This window comes from Pelodiscus sinensis, chromosome 24 (genome assembly GCF_049634645.1).
Source record: "Pelodiscus sinensis isolate JC-2024 chromosome 24, ASM4963464v1, whole genome shotgun sequence".
Taxonomy (NCBI): domain Eukaryota; kingdom Metazoa; phylum Chordata; order Testudines; family Trionychidae; genus Pelodiscus; species Pelodiscus sinensis.
The window spans coordinates 14,075,477-14,099,343 of NC_134734.1; the positions used below are offsets into that span (position 1 = coordinate 14,075,477).

Here is a 23,867-nt window from a genome sequence, read left to right on the forward strand (position 1 = left end):
GGGTGCAGGGCACTGTGGGGGGAGGAGCTGGGTGGGGGAGAAGGGGGTGCAGAGCACTGTGGGGGAAGGAGCTGGGTGGGGGAGAAGGGGGGTGCAGAGCACTGTGGGGGGAGGAGCTGGGTGGGGGAGAAGGGGGGTGCAGGGCACTGTGGGGGGAGGAGCTGGGTGGGGGAAAAGGAGGGTGAAGGGCTCTGTGGGGGGAGGAGCTGGGTGGAGGGAGAAGGGGGGTGCAGAGCACTGTGGGGGGAGGAGCTGGGTGAGGGAGAAGGGGGGTGCAGAGCACTGTGGGGGGAGGAGCTGGGTGGGAGACAAGGGGGTGCAGGGCACTGTGGGGGGAGGAGCTGGGTGGGGGAGAAGAGGGTGCAGAGCACTGTGGGGGAAGGAGCTGGGTGGGGGAGAAGGGGGGTGCAGAGCACTGTGGGGGGAGGAGCTGGGTGGGGGAGAAGGGGGGTGCAGGGCACTGTGGGGGGAGGAGCTGGGTGGGGGAGAAGGGGGGTGCAGAGCACTGTGGGGGAAGGAGCTGGGTGGGGGAGAAGAGGGTGCAGAGCACTGTGGGGGGAGGAGCTGGGTGGGAGAGAAGGGGGGTGCAGGGCTCTGTGGGGGGAGGAGCTGGGTGGGGGAGAAGGGGGGTGCAGAGCACTGTGGGGGGGAGGAGCTGGGTGGGGGAGAAGGGGGGTGCAGGGCTCTGTGGGGGGAGGAGCTGGGTGGAGGGAGAAGGGGGGTGCAGAGCACTGTGGGGGGAGGAGCTGGGTGAGGGAGAAGGGGGGTGCAGAGCACTGTGGGGGGAGGAGCTGGGTGGGAGACAAGGGGGTGCAGGGCACTGTGGGGGGAGGAGCTGGGTGGGGGAGAAGAGGGTGCAGAGCACTGTGGGGGAAGGAGCTGGGTGGGGGAGAAGGGGGGTGCAGAGCACTGTGGGGGGAGGAGCTGGGTGGGGGAGAAGGGGGGTGCAGGGCACTGTGGGGGGAGGAGCTGGGTGGGGGAGAAGGGGGGTGCAGAGCACTGTGGGGGAAGGAGCTGGGTGGGGGAGAAGAGGGTGCAGAGCACTGTGGGGGGAGGAGCTGGGTGGGAGAGAAGGGGGGTGCAGGGCTCTGTGGGGGGAGGAGCTGGGTGGGGGAGAAGGGGGGTGCAGAGCACTGTGGGGGGGAGGAGCTGGGTGGGGGAGAAGGGGGGTGCAGGGCTCTGTGGGGGGAGGAGCTGGGTGGGGGAGAAGGGGGGTGGAGAGCACTGTGGGGGGAGGAGCTGGGTGGGGGAGAAGGGGGGTGCAGGGCTCTGTGGGGGGAGGAGCTGGGTGGGGGAGAAGGGGGGTGCAGAGCACTGTGGGGGAAGGAGCTGGGTGGGGGAGAAGGGGGGTGCAGAGCACTGTGGGGGGAGGAGCAGGGTGGGGGAGAAGGGGGGTGCAGGGCTCTGTGGGGGGAGGAGCTGGGTGGGGGAGAAGGGGGGTGCAGAGCACTGTGGGGGGAGGAGCTGGGTGGGGGAGAAGAGGGTGCAGAGCACTGTGGGGGAAGGAGCTGGGTGGGGTAGAAGGGGGGTGCAGAGCACTGTGGGGGGAGGAGCTGGGTGGGGGAGAAGGCGGGTGCAGAGCACTGTGGGGGGAGGAGCTGGGTGGGGGAGAAGGGGGGTGCAGAGCACTGTGGGGGGAGGAGCTGGGTGGGGGAGAAGGGGGGTGCAGAGCACTGTGGGGGGAGGAGCTGGGTGGAGGGAGAAGGGGGGTGCAGGGCTCTGTGGGGGGAGGAGCTGGGTGGGGGAGAAGGGGGGTGCAGAGCACTGTGGGGGAAGGAGCTGGGTGGAGGGAGGGGGGTGCAGGCCCCAGTGGGGGGGAGGAGCTGGGTGGGGGAGAAGGGGGGTGCAGAGCACTGTGGGGGGAGGAGCTGGGTGGGGGAGAAGGGGGGTGCAGAGCACTGTGGGGGGAGGAGCTGGGTGGGGGAGAAGGGGGGTGCAGAGCACTGTGGGGGAAGGAGCTGGGTGGAGGGAGGGGGGTGCAGGCCCCAGTGGGGGGGAGGAGCTGGGTGGGGGAGAAGGGGGGTGCAGAGCACTGTGGGGGGAGGAGCTGGGTGGGGGAGAAGGGGGGTGCAGAGCACTGTGGGGGGAGGAGCTGGGTGGGGGAGAAGGGGGGTGCAGAGCACTGTGGGGGGAGGAGCTGGGTGGGGGAGAAGGGGGGTGCAGAGCACTGTGGGGGGAGGAGCTGGGTGGGAGAGAAGGGGGGTGCAGGGCTCTGTGGGGGGAGGAGCTGGGTGGGGGAGAAGGGGGGTGCAGAGCACTGTGGGGGGAGGAGCTGGGTGGAGGAGAAGGGGGGTGGAGAGCACTGTGGGGGGAGGAGCTGGGTGGGGGAGAAGGGGGGTGCAGGGCTCTGTGGGGGGAGGAGCTGGGTGGGGGAGAAGGGGGGTGCAGAGCACTGTGGGGGAAGGAGCTGGGTGGGGGAGAAGGGGGGTGCAGAGCACTGTGGGGGGAGGAGCAGGGTGGGGGAGAAGGGGGGTGCAGGGCTCTGTGGGGGGAGGAGCTGGGTGGGGGAGAAGGGGGGTGCAGAGCACTGTGGGGGGAGGAGCTGGGTGGGGGAGAAGGGGGGTGCAGAGCACTGTGGGGGGAGGAGCTGGGTGGGGTAGAAGGGGGGTGCAGAGCACTGTGGGGGGAGGAGCTGGGTGGGGGAGAAGGCGGGTGCAGAGCACTGTGGGGGGAGGAGCTGGGTGGGGGAGAAGGGGGGTGCAGAGCACTGTGGGGGAAGGAGCTGGGTGGGGTAGAAGGGGGGTGCAGAGCACTGTGGGGGGAGGAGCTGGGTGGGGGAGAAGGCGGGTGCAGAGCACTGTGGGGGGAGGAGCTGGGTGGGGGAGAAGGGGGGTGCAGAGCACTGTGGGGGGAGGAGCTGGGTGGGGGAGAAGGGGGGTGCAGAGCACTGTGGGGGGAGGAGCTGGGTGGAGGGAGAAGGGGGGTGCAGGGCTCTGTGGGGGGAGGAGCTGGGTGGGGGAGAAGGGGGGTGCAGAGCACTGTGGGGGGAGGAGCTGGGTGGGGGAGAAGGGGGGTGCAGAGCACTGTGGGGGAAGGAGCTGGGTGGAGGGAGGGGGGTGCAGGCCCCAGTGGGGGGGAGGAGCTGGGTGGGGGAGAAGGGGGGTGCAGAGCACTGTGGGGGGAGGAGCTGGGTGGGGGAGAAGGGGGGTGCAGAGCACTGTGGGGGGAGGAGCTGGGTGGGGGAGAAGGGGGGTGCAGAGCACTGTGGGGGAAGGAGCTGGGTGGAGGGAGGGGGGTGCAGGCCCCAGTGGGGGGGAGGAGCTGGGTGGGGGAGAAGGGGGGTGCAGAGCACTGTGGGGGGAGGAGCTGGGTGGGGGAGAAGGGGGGTGCAGAGCACTGTGGGGGGAGGAGCTGGGTGGGGGAGAAGGGGGGTGCAGAGCACTGTGGGGGGAGGAGCTGGGTGGGGGAGAAGGGGGGTGCAGGGCTCTGTGGGGGGAGGAGCTGGGTGGGGGAGAAGGGGGGTGCAGAGCACTGTGGGGGGAGGAGCTGGGTGGAGGGAGAAGGGGGGTGCAGGGCTCTGTGGGGGGAGGAGCTGGGTGGGGGAGAAGGGGGGTGCAGAGCACTGTGGGGGGAGGAGCTGGGTGGGGGAGAAGGGGGGTGCAGGGCTCTGTGGGGGGAAGAGCTGGGTGGGGGAGAAGGGGGTGCAGGGCTCTGTGGGGGGAGGAGCTGGGTGGGGGAGAAGGGGGGTGCAGAGCACTGTGGGGGGAGGAGCTGGGTGGGGGAGAAGGGGGGTGCAGAGCACTGTGGGGGGAGGAGCTGGGTGGGGGAGAAGGGGGGTGCAGGGCACTGTGGGGGGAGGAGCTGGGTGGGGGAGAAGGGGGGTGCAGAGCACTGTGGGGGGAGGAGCTGGGTGGGGGAGAAGGGGGGTGCAGAGCACTGTGGGGGGAGGAGCTGGGTGGGGGAGAAGGGGGGTGCAGAGCACTGTGGGGGGAGGAGCTGGGTGGGGGAGAAGGGGGGTGCAGGGCACTGTGGGGGGAGGAGCTGGGTGGGGGAGAAGGGGGGTGCAGGGCTCTGTGGGGGGAGGAGCTGGGTGGGGGAGAAGGGGGTGCAGGGCTCTGTGGGGGGAGGAGCTGGGTGGGGGAGAAGGGGGTGCAGGGCACTGTGGGGGGAGGAGCTGGGTGGGGGAGAAGGGGGGTGCAGGGCACTGTGGGGGGAGGAGCTGGGTGGGGGAGAAGGGGGGTGCAGAGCACTGTGGGGGGAGGAGCTGGGTGGGGGAGAAGGGGGGTGCAGAGCACTGTGGGGGGAGGAGCTGGGTGGGGGAGAAGGGGGGTGCAGAGCACTGTGGGGGGAGGAGCTGGGTGGGGGAGAAGGGGGGTGCAGGGCACTGTGGGGGGAGGAGCTGGGTGGGGGAGAAGGGGGGTGCAGGGCTCTGTGGGGGGAGGAGCTGGGTGGGGGAGAAGGGGGTGCAGGGCTCTGTGGGGGGAGGAGCTGGGTGGGGGAGAAGGGGGTGCAGGGCTCTGTGGGGGGAAGAGCTGGGTGGGGGAGAAGGGGGTGCAGGGCTCTGTGGGGGGAGGAGCTGGGTGGGGGAGAAGGGGGGTGCAGGGCTCTGTGGGGGGAGGAGCTGGGTGGAGGGAGGGGGGGTGCAGGGCCCAGTGGGGGGGAGGAGCTGGGGGTTGGTGCAGGACACTGTGTGTTGGGGGGATGAGCTGGGCTGGGGAGGGGGGGGGCAGCTTTTTCCCACAGCCTCTCTGTCGTGGGGGCTCAGTCCCTGGTGCAGCCCCGCCCCCATAAGCGGCAGCGCTGAGCGGGGGTCGTGTCCTGTGGGACAGTTCAGTCCAACAGAGCAGAGGGAGGCCTCTGTCACCATGGCAACTGGAGAAGCAGGGCGTAGGCGAGTAAATTCAGGGGGCGAGGCTATAGGCTCCCAGTAGCCAATCAGGGTAGAGCTGCAGGCGCGAGAGCCAGTCATCGCACACGGTGAACGACCTCCTCTGTGAACTACACCAAACCGCAATTGGAGTGGGGCGGGGCCTCAGGGGGCGGGTGGGCGTGGGCCGGGATCCAATGGGGCTCCGGGGGCGGGGCCTCACCTGGGAAGGGGGGCGGGGCCTCACCTGCGGGCGGTGGGCCGAGCCGGGCGGTGTCAGTGAGGCTCTGGCAGCGCCGGGTGGTGTTTCTCGGAGCTCGCTGGCACAGTTGGGAGCGCGGCGATGGCTGGTCTCGGCAAGTGGGGCCGGTGGCACCTCCTGCTGCTCAGCGCCGCTTCGTGTGAGTGCCGGGCCGGGGGGCCAGGGGACAGTGAGACTTGGGGGGCAGGGGCAGTGGGGAAAGGAGGGGTAGAGATAGTGGGGGGGGGGTAAAGGAAGGGGGCTAGAGGCAGGGACAATGAGGGGGGGCGCCGCCCGGGCAGAGTGGCGGGTGGAGGAACCGTGGGACGGAGGGGAGGATGGGCCAGGGGCAGTGGGGCGGGGGGGGGGGAATGGAGGGGCCAGGGGCAGTGGGGCGGGGGCGAGGGGGGAAGGAGGGGGCGGGGGCAGTGGGGCGGGGGCGAGGGGGGAAAGGAGGGGGTGGGGGAAAAAAAGAGGGAGCAGGGGCAGTGGGCGGGGGGGGAAGGAGGGGGCAGGGTTAGTGGGGCGGGTGGGGAATGGAGGGGGCAGTGGGGGGTGGTGGCCCCCGGGGCAGCGCGGCGCCCGGCCGGACACACAGCGGGGCGGGGGAGTGGACGAGACAGGGGCACTGGGAAGGGGCAGAGGACGGGGCGGGTCAGTGAGGCAGGCGGGGACGGAGAGGGCAGACGGGGAAGTGGCAGGAAGGGCGGGGTGCGGGAGAGGACAGTGCGGACGCGTGGAGGAGGGGCAGATCAGACCCTTCTTTTGGTTGCGGGAAGTCGGGGTGTCTGCATTGCATGGTCGGGGGGGGGGGGGGTGGCGTTGGGGTCTCTACGCGGAGCTGCCTGTCTCTGGTGCTGGGACCCCAATCTCTTGGGGCGGGCTGCCTTTGCTCGCGGGTCTCACTCCTTGCTTCACAGCTCGTTTGTTTTGTTGCGGAGCCTTTTCTCAGCTGAGACCCCCACCCTGGCTGGCCTGTGCTGCTGTTGCGCTTTGAACGTTATGCTAAGCATTTTGGAGCATTCATTTTGGAGCATTTAGTTTGAACCTGTGTAAAACACTCCTGGGCAGATAAACGGCCCGGGAGAGTAGAGGGGTGGATTTTAGCGATGCTTCATTCTGAATTTTTGCTTGGTCTGAAATGAGAGAAGAAGTTTCTTTCTGTGTGAATTAAACAGTCTGTAAAATACTAGTTCTTTCTTATCGTAATCACTCGGAGGGGCCTGTGCAAAGATACTCAGTGCAGAAGATCCCTTATCATGATAGTCAGAGACCCGACAACACACAGATACCTCTAAGAAGTGTTAACAAGAACAGCCGGGATTCTGGAAACTGGAAGCTCTCTAAAAATCCAGTGCAGTCTTCACCCTTGAGGTTACTCACTTCTTGCAATTGAACAATGAAAATAGGGCGATTGGGTTGCAGGATTTGGTTTTTTTTTTATTGTAGCCTTTCTGTAATTGTTCCAGTGAGTTAATGCACTTCCTCATGTTTGGATTGCAGATACTGCTGGGGAAGCTTTGTTTATTTAAAACTGACCTGCTGGGAGGGGGTTGTTCCTTTTGTGCTGCTTTGTGATGTGTAACTGTAGCCTGAACATTTTAAGGTTTTATTTGCTTTCTGTGACCTTATAGTTAGGAATTTCAAGCTTGAGATGTGAATTTGGACAGAGGGAGACTGATCTGAAATACTGAGCTGGCAGCATAGAGATGGTAGTTGAACTTCTTTGCAATTTAGTTTACTTGGCTATAAGGTATAGATGAAGAGCCTTATACAACTTCCACAGAAAGATGGAGTGGGGATGAGGATTTTCAGAAAGACCTATTGATGGAGGATTAGAGATGTAGGAGAATCAGAAGAGAACAGTTCACTGCTGAGGAAAAGGGTTTTAACTCATGCTCACTAAGGCACAGCAATTTAGCTTTAAACTTGGGTTAGCAGTGCTAGCTCATCTGAGGCTGCCCTATAGACTTTAACAGTATACTAATAAGAGTTAAATGCTGTGTTGCTGTATCTTCACTGTTTTGTCCTAAATTAGCTACCCTTGAGTTAAGCATACTTTTTTTATGTAGACATACCCAAGAGTGGTGAAAAGGCAGCTGGGATTGGAGGGATAGATGGAGAAGTTGAGTACTTCATGGAGAACAGGAGAGAATGAATTTGAAATGGAGGCAATCAGCCTGGTCATGAAGGTTTTGTCAGATCGCTCCTGTTCTTGTATTGTGGACTGAGATGCTGGGGGGGGGGCGGGGGGGAGGGAGGGAGAAGGGGGGGAGGAAGGAAAGTTGACAGGACAGATCTTCAAATGGGGGGGAGGGGGAGTCTAGGGTGGATAAGTGAAGGGAGGAGGGAATCAACTAGGAAAGGGCTGGAAGCAGATGACTGTCAGTAGTAATGAACAGGAAGTCCCGGAAAACAATATTTCCTTCCATTAGCTCTGGTTGATGTCAAAATCTAGTTAATTCTCTAGTGAGTCAGTGTGTTCAGCAAAAGCTCAAATCTCTCTCTCATGGAAAGGGGGGGGGAGCAAAAACACAATTCAATTTAGGCCTTTTTTGTTTGTTCTTTAGAATGAACATGTCTTCCCCTGTTTGCAAGTTGCTTAAATCAAAAACCCTACCCGGTTCCATTGAATTTCTAAAAATCAATGGCAGATGTGACTTCTGGTTTTAAGTGTACATTTAGCTTTGAATACACTTTCTAATAATTCCAGAATGCGTGTGTAGCTCCTGCGATCAGGCTTTGGTTTCTACCTTCCTTTTTTACTTCTAGATGGCATTCTTGATAAGCCAGGTAAATTGACCACTTCTCTGTTCCAAAACATCTTGGTTCCTTTTAGCCATCTCTTTCCTGTCTTGACAAATCAAATATTTTTTCTTAGACTGTGAGCTCTCTGGGAAAGGGGTCTGTCAGAGTTGTTTGTACATTGTCTAGTACAATGGAGCCCTAATTCTGGTGGAGGTGCTTTGGGGCCCCCACAGTAGAAATGACAAATGCTGACTGCAGAAAGCTCTAGCCAGTCCATAAGGAGGATATTTCTATACAGATTGAACCCCCTAAAATCTGGGACTGTCTAGACCACAGATATTGCTGGACCAGAAAGCCTCGGTTGCCCAGTTTCTGAAGTGCATCCTGAGCTAGGCCGGTGGTGGTGAGCACAGTCCTGGCCAGGGCTGGTGGGTGGGAGCGCAGCCCAAACTGGGGCTAGAGGCAGCAGGACCCGCAGTCCTCGCTGGGGCTGGTGACAGAGAGCACAGCTCCGGCCAGTGCTGGAGTCAGTGGGGCTGGCCCCACAGAGGGTGCAGCCCTGGCTAGGGTTGGAGGCAGCGGAGCCAGCCACTGTCCACAGCTGCTGCGGTGAGGGACATAGCTTTGGCCAGGCTGGCACAGTGGGGGGCAGGAGGCTGTGACAGGGAGCACAGCTCCAGTCGGGAGCAGAGCCCTACACCTGGGTAGGAAGCCTTGATCTCCCCTTGTCTGGCAAACTCTGTGGTCCAGGTCTGGAGGGAGCCGAACAGGGGAGGTTCGACTTGGACCTCTGAATCCATGGACTGTGAACTGGCTGGATCAATGGACTGTGATCAGTTCAGTGGGTGTTGATTTGAGCCTGTACTAGACTCAATGACTCAGCCACTGATCAGTACTCTATTTGAATGTGACATGAAAGATGAGTCCATGGGAAAGCATCTCCTGTTGACACACACCACAATTTAAAGACGTGGCAGTAAGTAGATCTAAAGTTATGCAAATTCAGCTACGATATTAACCTAGCTGAAGTTGTGTGACTTAGATCTCCCCATGTAGTGCAGACCAACTAAAAGAATCAACAATAATTTAAAATTGGCTCCCAATACAGGTGTTTCTTTAAATGGGTTAAGCAGCAGTCATTTTTCCCATAAGTTGTATTTACAGATTTAATCTCTAATAAAATTAGTAGTAAGAGCAATATGTTTGATGTAATGGTATCTGTAGGGATTGAGCCAATTGTGCAAAGGGTAGGACTTGCAGAAGGATTCAAGAACCTCTGGGGAAGCTGCTGGTTTAAACTAAACTACTATTGACAAGGTCCTGTCAGAGCAGAGATCTTCCCTTTCTCTCTCTGAGCTTTTTAAAATCACCAGCGGGAACATGTCTCTTTCATAAGCCTGAACTCTTCATCCCTGAGGGATGCAATGACAAAGTGACTGCTGATCCAGATGCTGGAGGGAAAATCTCCTTTACTGGAAGCACAAAGATCCCAATAATGCAGGGCAGCAGGATAAGGCATCTGAATGGGAATGCGGAGACTTGAGTCAGTTCCTTATTTTGCCACAGGCTTCCAGTGTGACATTGGCAAGTCACTTAATCTTAGGGATGTAAAATAATTGGTTAACCAGTAAAACATGATGTTTAACTGATTTGGAGGGGGAGGGGCGTGGCGCGGCAGGTGGGCTACTCTATCCATAAACAGGTGCTGCTCTGGCACCCCCACCCGCTGTGACTGGGTTGGAGAGGCCCCTGCCTACAAAGTTTCCAACCTCGCTGCAGATGGGGGCTGCTCTGTTACCCCCCCTCCACTAACTCCTGCCTTTTATCTACTCCATCCCCCTCCATCCCCCACCACTTAACCAGAACTGGTAAGAAGGGTGATGTTTATCAGTTAACCTTTCATATCCCTCCTGAATCTACCCTGTGCCTCAAGTATCAGAGGGGTAGCCCTGCTAGTCTAAATCTGCAAAATCGGTGAGGAGTCCTGTGGCACCTTATAGACTTCAGTTAGTCTATAAGGTGCCACAGGACTCCTCGCCCCTGTGCCTCAGTTTGCTATCTATCAAATGAGGAATAATACCTATCTTCATAGCAGTGTGTGGTTAAAATCCCTTGGTATTTGAGGTGCTCAGCTATAACTACCTACAATGCTTTTGCTCGATAGGATGTTTGTGTTCAGGGTTATGGCTTCTGAAGAATCTCTGTAGTGAATCTGGGTTCCTAATACATAATAGCAAACAAGCACAACGTTGCTGTCCCCAATGTGGGATGGGGATGAATTGACTGAGATGCAATCCTAAATCGGTTTGCCTTTGTAAACGGATACATCTCATTTACCAGCATGGTTGTGCTAAGGTGTAAAATCTATTACTGGACTTTAACCTGCTGTTAAACATGGCCAGAAGAGTACCACAGACAGGTATAGACACAGATTGTTGTTGGAAAAAGGTGATCAGTTGAAGGGGCTATTTCTCTGGGATTTGTGTTTTCCGCTGAAAAGGGAGTGGGGGGAATACTGCTATGGCTAAGAAAATCCAGTTCCTTGTTGTGCTGATGGCTGTTATGTTTCATCATTCAACAAGTACCCAAACTTGCTTGAGTTCTGTCAGGATGTCCATTTGAGCTGGATGTTCTTAGTAATGCTCAGATGTTAATTTTGGTCCATCCGGATGCTGGAACAAACAGCAGGTGTGGAATTCTAACATGGAGACATCAAGTAATTTGGGACCCCTGTAGCAGAGGAAGAAGAATGTTGCTTTTTTGGGTGTGAAACCTTGACAACTTGCTGCTCTTGAAAGGAGCTCTTTCAATGCAAAAGGTACCATTAATGATTAGACCATTGTTGACTTGTGGCCGAATCCCAGTCTAGGGCAGGGGGAAGAGGAATACTCAAGAGCTCTGTGTAACAGTGGTTCTCATAGGTTGGTGTGATCATAATGATTTGTTTGGGGATCACGTGTGCAAAAGCTTTCAGTTGACAATCTAGTGACCCAAGTAGGGTTTGGCAGGGAGTTGGAAGGGTGTGTGGCTTTGTCTACACTTGCCTTCTTTGGGAAATCCACCTTTGCATCACTAGTAGCACTTGTATAGACCAGTCTTTAGTGCTTTTGCTGCCATGCTATCTAGACCTTTACTGAGCAGAGTTAGACAACAGTTTAACCAAGTGTTTAAAAGCCCTGTGACCAGCCTATGCTGATGTTGCACTGGTGTTTCTAATGGCATTAGCCCAACTGAGACCCTTGTTTGCTGAACTATCAGAATTTAATTTTTCTGAAGATGAATTTGAGACAATCAAGTTATGACCCTGGGGAGTGAGGTGTGTGTGTGAGGGGGGGAGGGAGGGAGGGGAGAATGGCTCTGTGTGAAGTCATGATAATGGGACAGATTTCCCCATCTGTCCTGCAACAATCAAATGGGCACAACTATTATCACGTCCATACTATTATCTAGCCCAGTATATTGTCTTTCTACAGTGGGCAATGCCAAGTGCATCAGAGGGAATGAACAAAAAGCAAGGTGATCACTGAAGGATCCATCCGTTGGCTCCCATTCCAAGCTCCTGGCAACAGGGGGATGTTTCAGAGCAAGGTTTGCATCCCTGCCCATCCTGTGTAATGGCCATTAATGGACCTATCCTCCATAAACTTACTTGGTTTTCCTTTTGAACCCTGTTAGAGCCGGCATGCTGTGATATTTATGTTGCACTGTCCAAGAAGCCTTGACTATGTTTGTCTAACTGATATTTTCCTTTCTGCACATTTGAGGATGGAACTTGGCATTATTGCCTATCTCATCTTCCATAAGAAAAGTATGACTTAGCTCTCAGTACTGCAAACTGGTGGCTCTTCTCGGAGTACCTTGCAGTTTGACAGTGTACGTTACTATGGAGAGGTCTCCAATGTGCCGAAGGGCTGCTTGCCCCAGTAGACAGAGGGAGAGACTGACTTGTTTACACAGGTTCTCAAATGACTCAGTCTTGTCTGGCTTCTGAATCTGTTTGGCATCCAAGCTGCTTTGCAACTTCCGAGCTATTCTGAGCTCTGCCTGCTGCTGTCCAGTGTCCAGAAGAGGTATCAACCCTCTCCAGTCAGGTCTGGCTATTGTAATGATCATTGGAATGGCTTTAGAATCCAGCAGAGCCAGACACACTCTGGTGCGGCTTGGTTTGTGCCCTGAGTGCTCCCCTTTGTCCATGCTCTGGCCCTAGGCTGTGGCTGTATTCCTGTGAGTTCTCCATATGCATGCCATGCCTGAAACTGAGACAGTAGCAGGGAGGCTGCTCCCAGAACAGTGCATGCCTGGGCAAAGGTGAGTATGGGTGTTAGCCTTCAGTTAAAGCAACAGAAGGCTGTCTGCAGAAGCCGGCAGAAGTTGTGGCATTGCTTACACTCTGGCTATATTTTTTTTTTATGGCTCTTTTAGAGGGCTTAGCTCCATTAAATAAAAGGTGCATCACATGAATGGGTACCAGAGCCTATGGCATGTAACCGTGGGGGGAGTGTCTATGCCTCTATCCGGTTCTGAGCAGTGTGTTCCTTCTCTAATATAAATAGAAATCATGGGAAATGTCTTGCTAGTGGAGCACACCGTGGGCTTTGATATAGTCAGCAAACATATCACTACTCATCGGGGGGGGAGGGGGAAGGTGGGGCAGAGGTGACCCCTTACAATTCAGGTAACAGGACATAGCCAGATGAGGTTAGGGTTACCAGATGGCTTTAAAAAAAAAAACCAGACACAGCTGATCTCTGAACGGGAGGGGGATTGATCGAGGGGGGAGGGGGAAAGAACTGGCTGGCTGGGAGGGGGTCAGGGGAAGCAGGGCTGGTCTGGGGGGAGGGTGGGGAGGGCTGGCCACGAGGGGGTTGGGAGTAGCTGGGCTGGCCGGGGAGATCGGGGGAAGGAACTGACTGGCGGGAAGCAGGGCTGGCCAAGAGGGAGTTGGTGGGAGTGGGGCTGACTCAGATGCACCCAAATCCTGGGCAGGGGGCATGGGTGAGTCCGGCCCTGAGGATTCCATCCTGCCGCCCTCCTCTCTACTGTGTAGCTGTGTACTGCCTGGCTGGTAGACACGCTCATGCAGTACGCAACTACGTACTGATATTCATGATAACCATAACTTACTTACTTAGAAAATACGGAACATCTATATGTCCGGTATTTTCTCAATTTGTTTCCCGGGCAGAAAGCTCAAATACCGAACTGTCCGGTTCAAAACTGGACACCTGGCAACCCTAGATGAGGTATCCTGCTCGCTGCTAGTGCTTCACTTGCAGAGCATGTGGACAGGCTTTTGTGGATGTTGAAAGAGGCCCTAAACTTCTTGGACTCCCTGATACACCAATTTTTAAGAGTGTCAAGGTTACTGTTCCATTGTGAGAAGACATCTGAGCCCCTTTTATTGCAGATTCTGTTAGCTACTGCAGGGAGGCAGCACAGCATAAGGTCCCTTAGTTTGCAGCCATAAGGGATCAATACTCGCAGTAAATGTGTTCCTGGCACCACTGAGATTGGTGATATCTGCAAACACTAGGGTGCAGTGGTTTCCAAACTCTCTGTGGCTCCCAGCCCCCGCCATTCCTAACAGGCCAGGAGATGGGTGGGGATGGGAGAGACCTGTGAATATAATTTCACAAATTGTAAGGGGCTATTGTAGTTCTGTTAAGAACTGAAGAATAGTTTCTAAAGATGTGAATAACCGTGGCCCTTCCCATAGCAGGGATGCTTCCTCCTCTCTGAGTAAGAGCACTTATTTCTAAAATAGTTGTGCTGGCACATGGGGAAGAGCTGGTTTTGTTAGCTCAGGGCACATAGGAGCCATAATCTGATCTGCTTTGGCCAGGGCTATGTGCAGAAGGCTTTGCCAGTGTAGCTGTGTTGGTGTTCTCTCTTGGCAAAGTGTTCCTCATGTTCATACAAAAGTGGGCTTATGTTGGCGTAGCTGTTTCTCCTTGAGTGAAATAGCTGTACCAGTAAAAGGGTAGTTGTACCAGTGTAACTGCTTTTGCTGGCCCAGCCTGAATTTGGTGCATGGCTCCAGGCAGTGGCCAGGATATAAAATCAGAAAACACTAGAACTGGAAGGGACCTTGAGAGTTCAGTCCCCTGCCCTCACGGCAGGACTAAGCATTGTCTAAACCAGTGTTTCCCAATTTTATTTGGCCATGGAACCCTTTTAAATTTGAAAGAATTTTGCGGAACCCCTAAAAGTCTAATATATGGAGCTGAAAAAGGAGACCACAAATAAGTAAGGGTAATAACAACCAAATGCTCAACAACGTCCTGAGATCAAAATTTAGTTTAATTGCACGTATTTAAAAAAATAACAAATATTAATTATTTTTTTAAATCATAAAATGTTATTGTAATGGAACTTTCTCACGGAACCCTTATTTTTACTTCGCGGAACCCCGGGGTTCCTCGGAACACTGTTTGGGAAACACGGGTCTAAACCATCCCTGATAGATGTCTGTCTAATCTGCTCTTAAATATCTCCAGTGATAGATTCCACAGCCTCCCTAGGCAATTTATTCCAGTGTTTAACCACCCTCACAGTTAGGAACCACATGACACTTAGAGAGGAAAGAGCTTCTTAATGCATCTCAGTTGTTGTGAAATGCTGCTCATGGACTTGGGAGGGGAAGATAGGAGAGGTGGCTTTCTTAAGCTTCAAGGGAACAACTTGAGTCAGCTTGAAAGGTTGAGATGTCCTTCATGAGTCACCCAGGAGGAGAGCTGGTAGCTGGCAGGACAACTCCAGGCTTGAGTAGCTCTGAGGACTCTGCACTTCACCATTCAATACAGCAGTGGTCTCCAACCTTTTTAACCACAAGATCACTCTCAATTTTAGTGCAATGTAAGAGCTACCTCAAACCCAAATACCCTTGCCCCGCTTCCTTCCCACCCTTTCTTTGAGGCCCTGCCCTTGCTCCATCCCTTCTCGGAGGCCTTCCCCTGCTCACTCCATCCCCCTTCCTCCACTACTCAAAGAACTACATGTAAGCATAAGAGAGAAATGACCATTATGAAATGCTGTGAAAATCAGTGAAAAAAACAAAACTAAACCACTTTGTAAGCAGTGGCAGAAGTAACCGCAACCCCCACGTGTGTGTGTTTGAGAGAATGACAGACACACACACAGTGTATGAGTGACAGATTTGCGTTGCCAAGCTCCCTCCACCCTTTCTGTGCCGAGATGGGGAGGAGGGACACCCTGACATCAGCATCCCCTTCTCCCTCCTACATCCTGCACAGCAAGTAGGAGGCTCCCAGGGGAGGGGGGCAGCTCCAAGGCAGAGGGCAGGAGCAGCATGACAGTGGGTGAAGGAGCAGCTGAAGTGCCAGCGCTTGATAGATTCCTGGCCAAACCAGTCAGGATCACCTGTCAGAGCTCCAAGACCTACCGGTAGATCCCCAACTACTGGTTGGTGACTACAGTATCTGTATTCAGAGCACTTAAAAGGCAAAAATGTCTGACTAGTTATTCTCCCCCAAACTGTTCTTAGTGGGACTGTCCTAGAATTGCAGGGAGTAGTGACATTTTTAGTAAGCTGCTTATCCCAACATCTTGGGTTAATATGTAGCTGCCCCTGGCCTCACTGGGCCAAAGTTCAGTTGTTCCTCTGAGGCTTTTAAATAGCTGCTCCATGATCAGGCTCTGGAGAAGGTGCTAGACTAGCTGTTGTAAAACTGTGGGCCATGACCCCAATTTAATGGAGTCACCAGGGCCCATGTTAGATGTGGAAACCTGAACTCTGCCATCTAGGCTGAAGCCAAAGCACAAGTGCTTCAGCCTTGGGCAGTAGGGCCTGGGCTATATTTCAGCCCTGCATGGGGTTCATGTAGTAACTTTTATTGTGAGGGAGGGGTTGTGGTGTGATGAACTTTGAACTGCTGAGCTAGAGCAAAGGACAGATAGGCCCCATCTACACCAACTGAAAACATTTTCCACTGCTGGTGATGGCACTAGACCTCTAGTGTAGATAGGTTGCTGAGGCTTTTAATACCATGTCAGTTATCTCTCCTCTGAGAGGATTCACAGAAACAAGCTGTGGAGCAGTCGCAATGGGAAGAAGTCTGGTAAAAAATATCCCTAATGTTCACAGGGGCCCCACAGCAAGCAGAGCAGCTGCTGTTGAACAGGGCAAAACCGAGGACTTCGGTAGGTAGAGGGAGCTGTATCTTGAAATCCTGACTGTTGGCAGAAGGTGGAAGTAGCTATTTGACTAGTGATCCTTTCTTTCCCTGTTGCAGTGATGCAACCCATAAGTGTTCTGGGGCGGAGGCGATTTCTTGCTGAAGGGGAAGAGGCTTGTAAATTGGCTCTGGTGGCTGATGAAAGAAGCCTAGGTTATTAAGTGTTTGGGACACTGCATTCCCTTAAATTCATGGAAACTGAATGCTGTGTTTGAAAGAGTTGATCATTTCAGGTGGGCATGTCTCACTCACCTTCAGTAACAAGGGGTAGCAGAGTTAGTCTGTTACCCCCCCCCCCAAAAAAAACCCCAACAAATGGTCTAGAAGCCCTTTATAGACTAACAAAACATGTAGATGGTATGAGCTTTCGTAGGCACAGCCCACTTCTTCAGATGACCGGAATTACGAGTAGGGGATATGAAAACTCAAAATAAATAGGGAAGGGGAAGGAGGAGAAAAAGAAAAAAGGAAGGAGTGTGAGAGACAGAGCATCATTAAGTATCTGGAGAATGGGTACTTAAACCTAAGCAGATAGATTGCTAAGACAGGAAGGATACATACCCCCACCTAGTGGGTTGCAGCTGTGCATGCCGTTTCTTGATGGCTGGCCTCTGCCCCTCCATCCCAGTAGAAGGCCTCCCACTTCCTCTCCACGATGTTGTGGAGAACACAACAGGCTGACACCTCCTCTGGAATGTTGTTCCCCCACATTGACATGGGTCAGGAGGCATCTGAACTGCACCTTCAGGCGCCCAAAGGCACATTCCATGTGGATATGGGCCCCTGCTTAGGTGGACATTGAATTGGTCCCTGCTGGGGTCCAGGTGGCCGGTGTACGGGTTAATCAGCCACGGCATGAGAGGGTAGGCCGCATACCCCATGATGCACAGTGATATCTTCATGTCTCCACCCCGAAAGTCACAGTGGGGGAAGAATGTGCCAGCTTCTGGTACAGGCTGGAATTCCTGAAAATGCGGGGGTCGTGCGCCCTGCCCGACCACCCCACGAAAACGTCCGTGAAATGTCCACGGTGGCCGACCAGGGCCTGCAGCACTATCAAGAAATAGCCTTTGCATTTTATGTATTGGACCGCTCAAAGTTGTGGTGCGCGGATGGGAATATGGGTTCCATTGATGGCTCCCCCACAGTTGGGGAAGCCCGGGGAGGCAAATCCGGCCACGATGGGGTCCAGGTCTCCCAGGTGGATGACCCTGCACAGTAGAACAGAGTTGATGTCTTTTGCAGGTAGTGAGGGCCAAACGCACAAAACAGAGAATGAGAGGGGGTGGGTGCCTGAACCCTTGGGAGGTCCTTGAGTAGTCCCTCCTTCCCCCAAACACCTCAGGAGCCACCCCTATGAGCACCTTTCTTTCCCTCCCCCCCTCGCAGGGCTGTGAGGGTGGGACAGCACAATGCCCTGGGGACAGGATTTCCCTCCCCACTCCCAGGGCAACCTCTGCACTCCCACCCCCCTTTCCACTACTTTCCATCCTGACTGCAGGCACTGCAGCCCGAGAGTGCCTTACCTTCATGAGGAGGGCCCTGATAGTGGACTTTCCCACGCCGAACTGGTTGCTCACAGATGAGTAACTATCTGGGCTGGGGGGCTTCCAGATGGCAATGGTGACCTGCTCCTCCAGGGGTTGGCAGATGGTATCTGGGTGTCCTGTTGTCAGAGGGCAGGGGCAAGCCAGGCACACAGCTCCATGAAGGTGGCCTTCCTCATGGGGAAGTTTTGGAGCCACTGCTGGTCATCCTTCTGCTCCATGACCAGGCAGTCCCACCAGTCAGAACTGGTGTCCAGCCTCCAAAACTGTTTTTCCACTGTGGGGTGCAGTTGCAAGGCCTTGCTCTCGCACACAGGGAGAGGATCTCAGTGATGAGCTCGGAGTAGAGCTCATGCAGGGCCATGAAGGCAGCCTGCACAAACTGCTACAGAAACTGCAGCTTGGCTGCAAGGGCAGTTTGGGATCCATAGTAGGGAGTGCTGTAGCATCCAAAAGCTGAGCAACCAGAGCATGTACTGCAAAAGCTTTGCTGTCCCTCGCAGAGGCAGGCAAGCCAGAAGCAGACAAAGGGCTGTCCAGGGGGCAGTGCCTTTAAGCACTGTGTCTCAGCTAGCCTTAGGCAACAGCACCCGGAAGCAACTGCTGATCTAATGCCCTGCCTGAACTGGTTCCAGGTGGCCTTAAATGCAAAATAGCATCCAGTCAGTGTGGACACTATTGTTCGAAAAAGCACCTCACTTTTTCGTTGTGCTTTTGCATCTGGATGCACTCTTTTGAAATAAGCTTGCAGTCTAGATGTAGCCTCACTAGTGGGCTATGTGAGCGTAGGAGCCTTCGGCACCTGAATTCCAGTTCTGCCTCGGACAGATTCTTCTGGCCCTGACTGGAATCAGCCACTGATCAGTTTCAACAGCTGCTGAATCTGGATGCCAGTTCCAACTTACATACAGATTCAACTTAAGAACCCCAGGCGTCCCCAAGTCAGCTGCTGCTGAAACTGATCGGCGGCTGAGTCCAGGAAGCCCGGGGCAGAGCAGCTCTGCCTCGGGCTCGGGCTTCCTGTAGTCAGCGCTGGTCAGTTTCAGCAGTGGCTGACTTGGGGACGCCTGGGGCAGAGCAGCTGGGGTGCTGCTGGGTTGGTCCAGTAGCGCCCAGAGTGGCACTGCGGGACCAACCGGCAGCGCCCCAGCTGCTCTACCACAGGCATCCGGAGAAAAGCCTGGTCTGCTGGGGGGAGGGGGGGGGCGTACTAGCTGCCCCCCCCCCCCCCCCCGGAGACCAGGGAGATGCGGGCGGCGGACCAAGACGCACCACGGTCCCGCCGCCCGGGTCCTCCGCGGCTTTGCTCCGCGTCTCCCTGGTCTGCTGGAGACCAGCAGACCAGGGAGATGGGGAGCAAAGCCTCTGAGGACGCCGGCAGCGGGACAGCCCAGATGTGTCGCGGCTGTCCCTCTGCTGGCATCCTGAGAAGCTTTGCTCCCCGTCTCCCTGGTCTGCTGGTCTCCAGCAGACCAGGGAGACGGGGAGCAAACCCCGTTCGTAACTGCGGATCCGACGTAAGTCAGATCCGCGTAACTCGGGGACTGCCTGTATAAGTGCTAACCTGATGCCCTGCCGGCACTGGTTCCAGCCAGCCTTAACTTTGGTTCAGGGTCCACTTGTGTGGACATGCTATTTTGAATTAGCAAAATGCTAATTCGAATTAATTTTTAGGTCTAGATGCACTAGCTCAAATTAGCTTAGTTCGAATTAACTAATTCGATTTAAGTTAGTTCGAATTAGTGCTGTGGTGTAGACATACCCCTAAGTATTTTACAAAATTAAAATGCGTAGAAAACAGAGCTAATTCTAATCCATTAAGAAACTTGTTGCACACAAATTGTTAAATAAGAACAGTTGTTTAGGGTAAGGGCTAAGCTTCCAGTCAGAGTTGCTTTACTCTGAGTTGGGTCTGCAGCCTGCCTCAAAGCTATTTTGTATCCTCTTAGGGCAGTGGTCACCAACCAGTAGATCTTGGAGTCTGCGACATGTGATCCTGATTGGTTTGGCTAAGGAGCTATCAGGTGCTGGCACTTCAGTTGCCCCTCCACTCACTGTCATGCTGCTCCTGTCCTCTGCTCTGGAGCTGCCCTCTCTCCCTCAGGAGCCTCCTACTTGCTGTGCTGGGTGTGGGAAGGAGAATAGGGGTGCTGATGTCAGGGTGTCCCGGCTCCCACTCCTGTACCCGGTCTCCACATAGAGAAGGGGATGGAGGGAGCTTGGCAATGCAAATATCTGTATCACTCATACACTCTGTGTGTCTTCATTCTCATAAACATACACTTCCCTTCCCTCTCATCTCCTGACCCAACCTGTACATGGGGGGTTGTTACTACTTTTATTGCTTGCAAAGTGGGTTAGTTTTAGTTTTTGACTTGTCTGTGCATTTCATAACTTCCATTTCTCTTATGCTTAAATTTAATTTTTAAAATGCCTAACCTGTCATGGCTGGAGTAATTATCCCTGTGGCAGTTGTGCTCCTGGAGGTGGCTGGCATGTCCCTACAGCCCCTGAGAGGGGCAGAGCAGGGGCGTCTCCACGTGCTGTCCTTGCCTGCCGGCACCACTTCCTACAGCTGCCATTGATCAATAACAGAATGGTGGCCAGTAGAAGCGGTGGGTCAGTGCCTGTAGATGAGGGGCAGCACATGGAGCCACTGCTGTATGTGCCAGATGCTTTCAGAAGTGGTGCAGGACCAGGGCAGGAGTAAGCTTGTCTTAGCTCCACTGCTTCATCTCTGGGGCAGCTTGTGTTGGTTGTCTGGATGCTCCCAGAGTGGGTGGGACTTGAACCCACCACCCTGTGCTCCCCAGGCAAATGCTATATCCCTTAGGGAGGTGGTGTGGGTTCTTGAGTAGAGTTTCTTCAGGGGATCCCTTATCCTGTGTTGGCTATCTGGTCACTTGGAGGGGAGACTTGGACCCAGCAGGTGAATGCCCTATCCCCTAAGCCAGTGGTGCGGGGCTGTCTTCCTGGGGGGAGAGGGGGGTTTCCATTTTGTTTTCCCGGCTTGGCATCTGATGTGCATGCAGCAGGGGTGGAGGGAGTGGCAGGGGAGTGGACCAGGGCTTGAAATTAAAGGGGCTGCAACAAAATGTTCTGGCTGGCTTCTCCCCCCCCTCCCCCCCCCTTTTTTTTTTTTTTTGCTCAACCAAAAAAATCCCTGGGGGTTGTGAATTAAAAAAGGTTGAGCATCACTCTACCTTCAGCAGGACCCTTGTTCTGCTATCTGGGTGCTGGAGCCAGCTACATGCCTAGGGTGGCCTGTGTTGGTTGTCTGCTGCTCCCAGTGCGGGTGGGACTCAAGCTCACCATCCTGTGTTCCCCAGGTGACTGCCCTATCTCCTAAGCTACACCAGAACCCACCCCACCTCCCTATCTTCAGGGAGTCCCTTTATCCTGACTTCCTAATTGTGGGAGCCTGAGCTCCTGTGCCTAGTCCTGCTCCTACAGCACCCCATGACCCCGCCCCACCAAACCCCCCTTCCACAGCACCATCCCTTCCCCCCCTTGTACCGCCCTCTCCCCAGCCCTCCCAATTCCCCAGCCCCTCTCTCCTCCTGGCCCTCCTCTCCCCCAGGCCTCCCAGTCCCAAGAGCACCTACGCTCTGTTGTCCAGCCAACGGACAGTCGCCCCACCCGATCCTGTGGCCATGGTGGACCCCGAACACGAGGCCCAAGCAGGAGACTGCGAGCAGGCAAGCACCGTGCAACCTGATCCCCTTCCCCCCTCCAGGTTTCAAGCACCCCCATCACCCCAGTTAAATAACAAGGATTGTGTTAAATAAATGTTTATTGTACATAGTTTGTCATGAAAGTATATTTTATACATCAAAAATCAACAAAAGCTTTTTTATGTTTGCAACGTTATACAATTTTTCAGTGACTGATATTTATAACAATAAAACAGAACTTATTCTTTTGAGACAAACCCTGGTGTTTATTATTTCTACCAGCAGGGTCAGGAGATGGGTTGAGGAGGGAAGCTTTTATTGGGCCAGGGCCCAGTCCCCAGGCAGAAGCCCCTCAGTAGAGTCAGTGGCCTCCAATTGAGAATCGCTCCCGTAGGGCCTCCCGTATGCAAACAGCAGACCGGTGAGCCTGGCAGATGGCAGCTGTCCGGGGCTGGGCAAAGTGCCTCTCCTGACCATCAGCACCTGTACCCCACCCCGGTAGGAAGGCCTCCCCTTTCCTCTCCACCAGGTTATGGAGAACGCAACACGCGGCCAACACCTCAGGGATGTTGTGCTCCCCCATGTCTAGCCGTGTGAGCAAGCACCGGAATCTCCCTTTTAAACGTCCAAACACACATTCCACCTGGTTGCGAGCCCAGTTAAGGTGAGCATTAAACTGCTCCTTGCTCGCATCCAGGTGGCGGGTGTAGGGCTTCATCAGCCACGGCATCAGGGGGTAGGCGGCATCAGCCACTATGCACACTGGCATGTGCACATCCCCAACCGCAAAGTCGTGATGCGGGAAAAATGTTCCTGCCTGAAGCCTCCAGTAGAGGTATGAGTTCCTGAAGATGCGGGCATCATGTGCCCGCCCTGACCACCCAACACAAATGTCAGAAAACTGGCCACGATGGTCGACCAGGGCCTGGAGGACCACAGAAAAGTAGCCCTTTCTGTTAATGAATTGGGCTGCTCGATGGGGCGGTGCATGGATTGGAATGTGTGTCCCATCGAGTGCCCCTCCACAATTTGGGAAGCCAAGGGCAGCAAAGCCGGCCATGACGCTGTCCAGATCTGCTAGACAGACGAGCCTGTTGAGCAGCTCAGAATTGATGGCCCTCACCACCTGCAGAAAGAGACAGACAACAAAATTTTAGAAGGGGTGCCTTATCTCTTAGGAGGAGAACCCACCTTCCCTCTCAAACACCCTGAGAATCCCCTCCTCAGAACTCCCCCCCTCCCCTCCCCCCAGCAGTTCAGGGTGAGTGGAGTAGCTCCCTCCCACTCACACTCCACTTTGCCCTTCCTGACAGTCTCCCTTCCTCCCACCCCAAACTGTGACTGTCCCCAGACATTGACTTACCTCCATCAGGATGTATCCAACAGAAGACCTGCCCACTCCAAATTGGTGTCCCATGGAGCGGTAGCTGTCGGGGGTGGCCAGCTTCCAGAGGGCAATAGCGACCCTCTTTTCCAGGGGGACAGCGGGCCGCAGGTGGGTGTCTTGCTGTTGCAGAGCTGGGGCGAGCCAGGTACACAGCTCCTGGAAAGTGGTCTTTCGCATCCGGAAGTTGCATAGCCACTCTTGGTCATCCCAGAGCTCCATAACGAGCCGGTCCCACCAGTCACAGCTGGTGTCAAGCCTCCAAAAATGCCTGTCCACAAAGAAGTTTGGAGGCAAGGGCAGTGGGGCTGCATGACGGACAATCCCTTCGTACCTCTGGTCTGGGTCCAGATGGGGAAGTAGCCTCATGACTGTGTCATGCAGATGCAGCAACACTTGCAGTATGATGACGTGGGGCCATCACCTGCCCAGAGGCAGCTCTGGCTCCATGCCAAAAAAACGGGTCTAAAACAGAAAAACCTCCAAACAAAAATCCTGCTGGGGTGTCCCAGGAAGCTGAGCACTCCAAACAAGCACTGCAATACCTTGCTTACCTCCTAGAGGGACAGCAAAGGCAGCTGCAGAAGCAGAGCAACGGGTGTTCAGGGGCGTCCCTTTAACCACGCGTCTCTGCAAAGGGCAGGCAGCAGCATCCGGAAGGAAATGCTGCCCCCATACCCTGGCAGAAGCGGTTCCGGGTGGCTTTTCCTTTCGAAAGAGCATCCAGCAGTCAGGACGCTCTTTTTCGAAAAAGCGGATCGATTTTTCTGATCCGTGTATTGTAGTCTAGATGCTCTTTTTCGAAAGAGGCTTTTTCGAAAGTATCTTTCGAAAAAGCCTCTTTCGAAAGAGGCTTGCAGTCTAGACGTAGCCAGGGTGTGTCAGGGAGTTTCAAAAGCCAGCTGGAGACCAAGGGGCCCATTGCTTAAATAGACTTCCTTCAGGGTAGTCTTTTGTTTGGCATCCCCCCTTCCCATGGAAAGATACCAGGTTCAAAATGGATTCCAGTACCAAGTGGCATGGTCACATGTCTTTATAGGACCAGCCACCGTTTGGGCTTATGGGAAAACAAGACTATTTACAGGTCGTTGAGTTGATCAGAGTCATTAAGCTTCCATGGGACAATAATGGATAAAATTGGCACATTTGGAACTATAAACAGGTCCACACTGGTTATTTTTAACTTCACATAAAGAATGATTAATGCACAAAACTAGGATATACAAATCCAGCAGATTGTAACATTAAAATTGATAGATTAAAGCAGGGGT

The 23,867-nt window shown here is 54.9% G+C and overlaps 1 protein-coding gene across 2 annotated transcripts in view; it reads left to right on the plus strand.

The window, feature by feature from the left end:
* F11R (F11 receptor) overlaps positions 1-23,867 on the plus strand; it is a 76,431-nt gene that overhangs the window by 11,146 nt on the left and 41,418 nt on the right. The window contains exon 1 of one of the 2 annotated variants that reach the window (XM_075908155.1): positions 5,054-5,208. The exons of the other annotated variant lie outside the window; for it this stretch is intronic. Coding sequence (XP_075764270.1) covers positions 5,151-5,208 — 58 coding nt within the window. The 5' untranslated portion in view covers positions 5,054-5,150. Of the gene's footprint in view, positions 1-5,053; positions 5,209-23,867 lie in introns of those variants that run through there. 2 annotated transcript variants of the gene reach the window in all.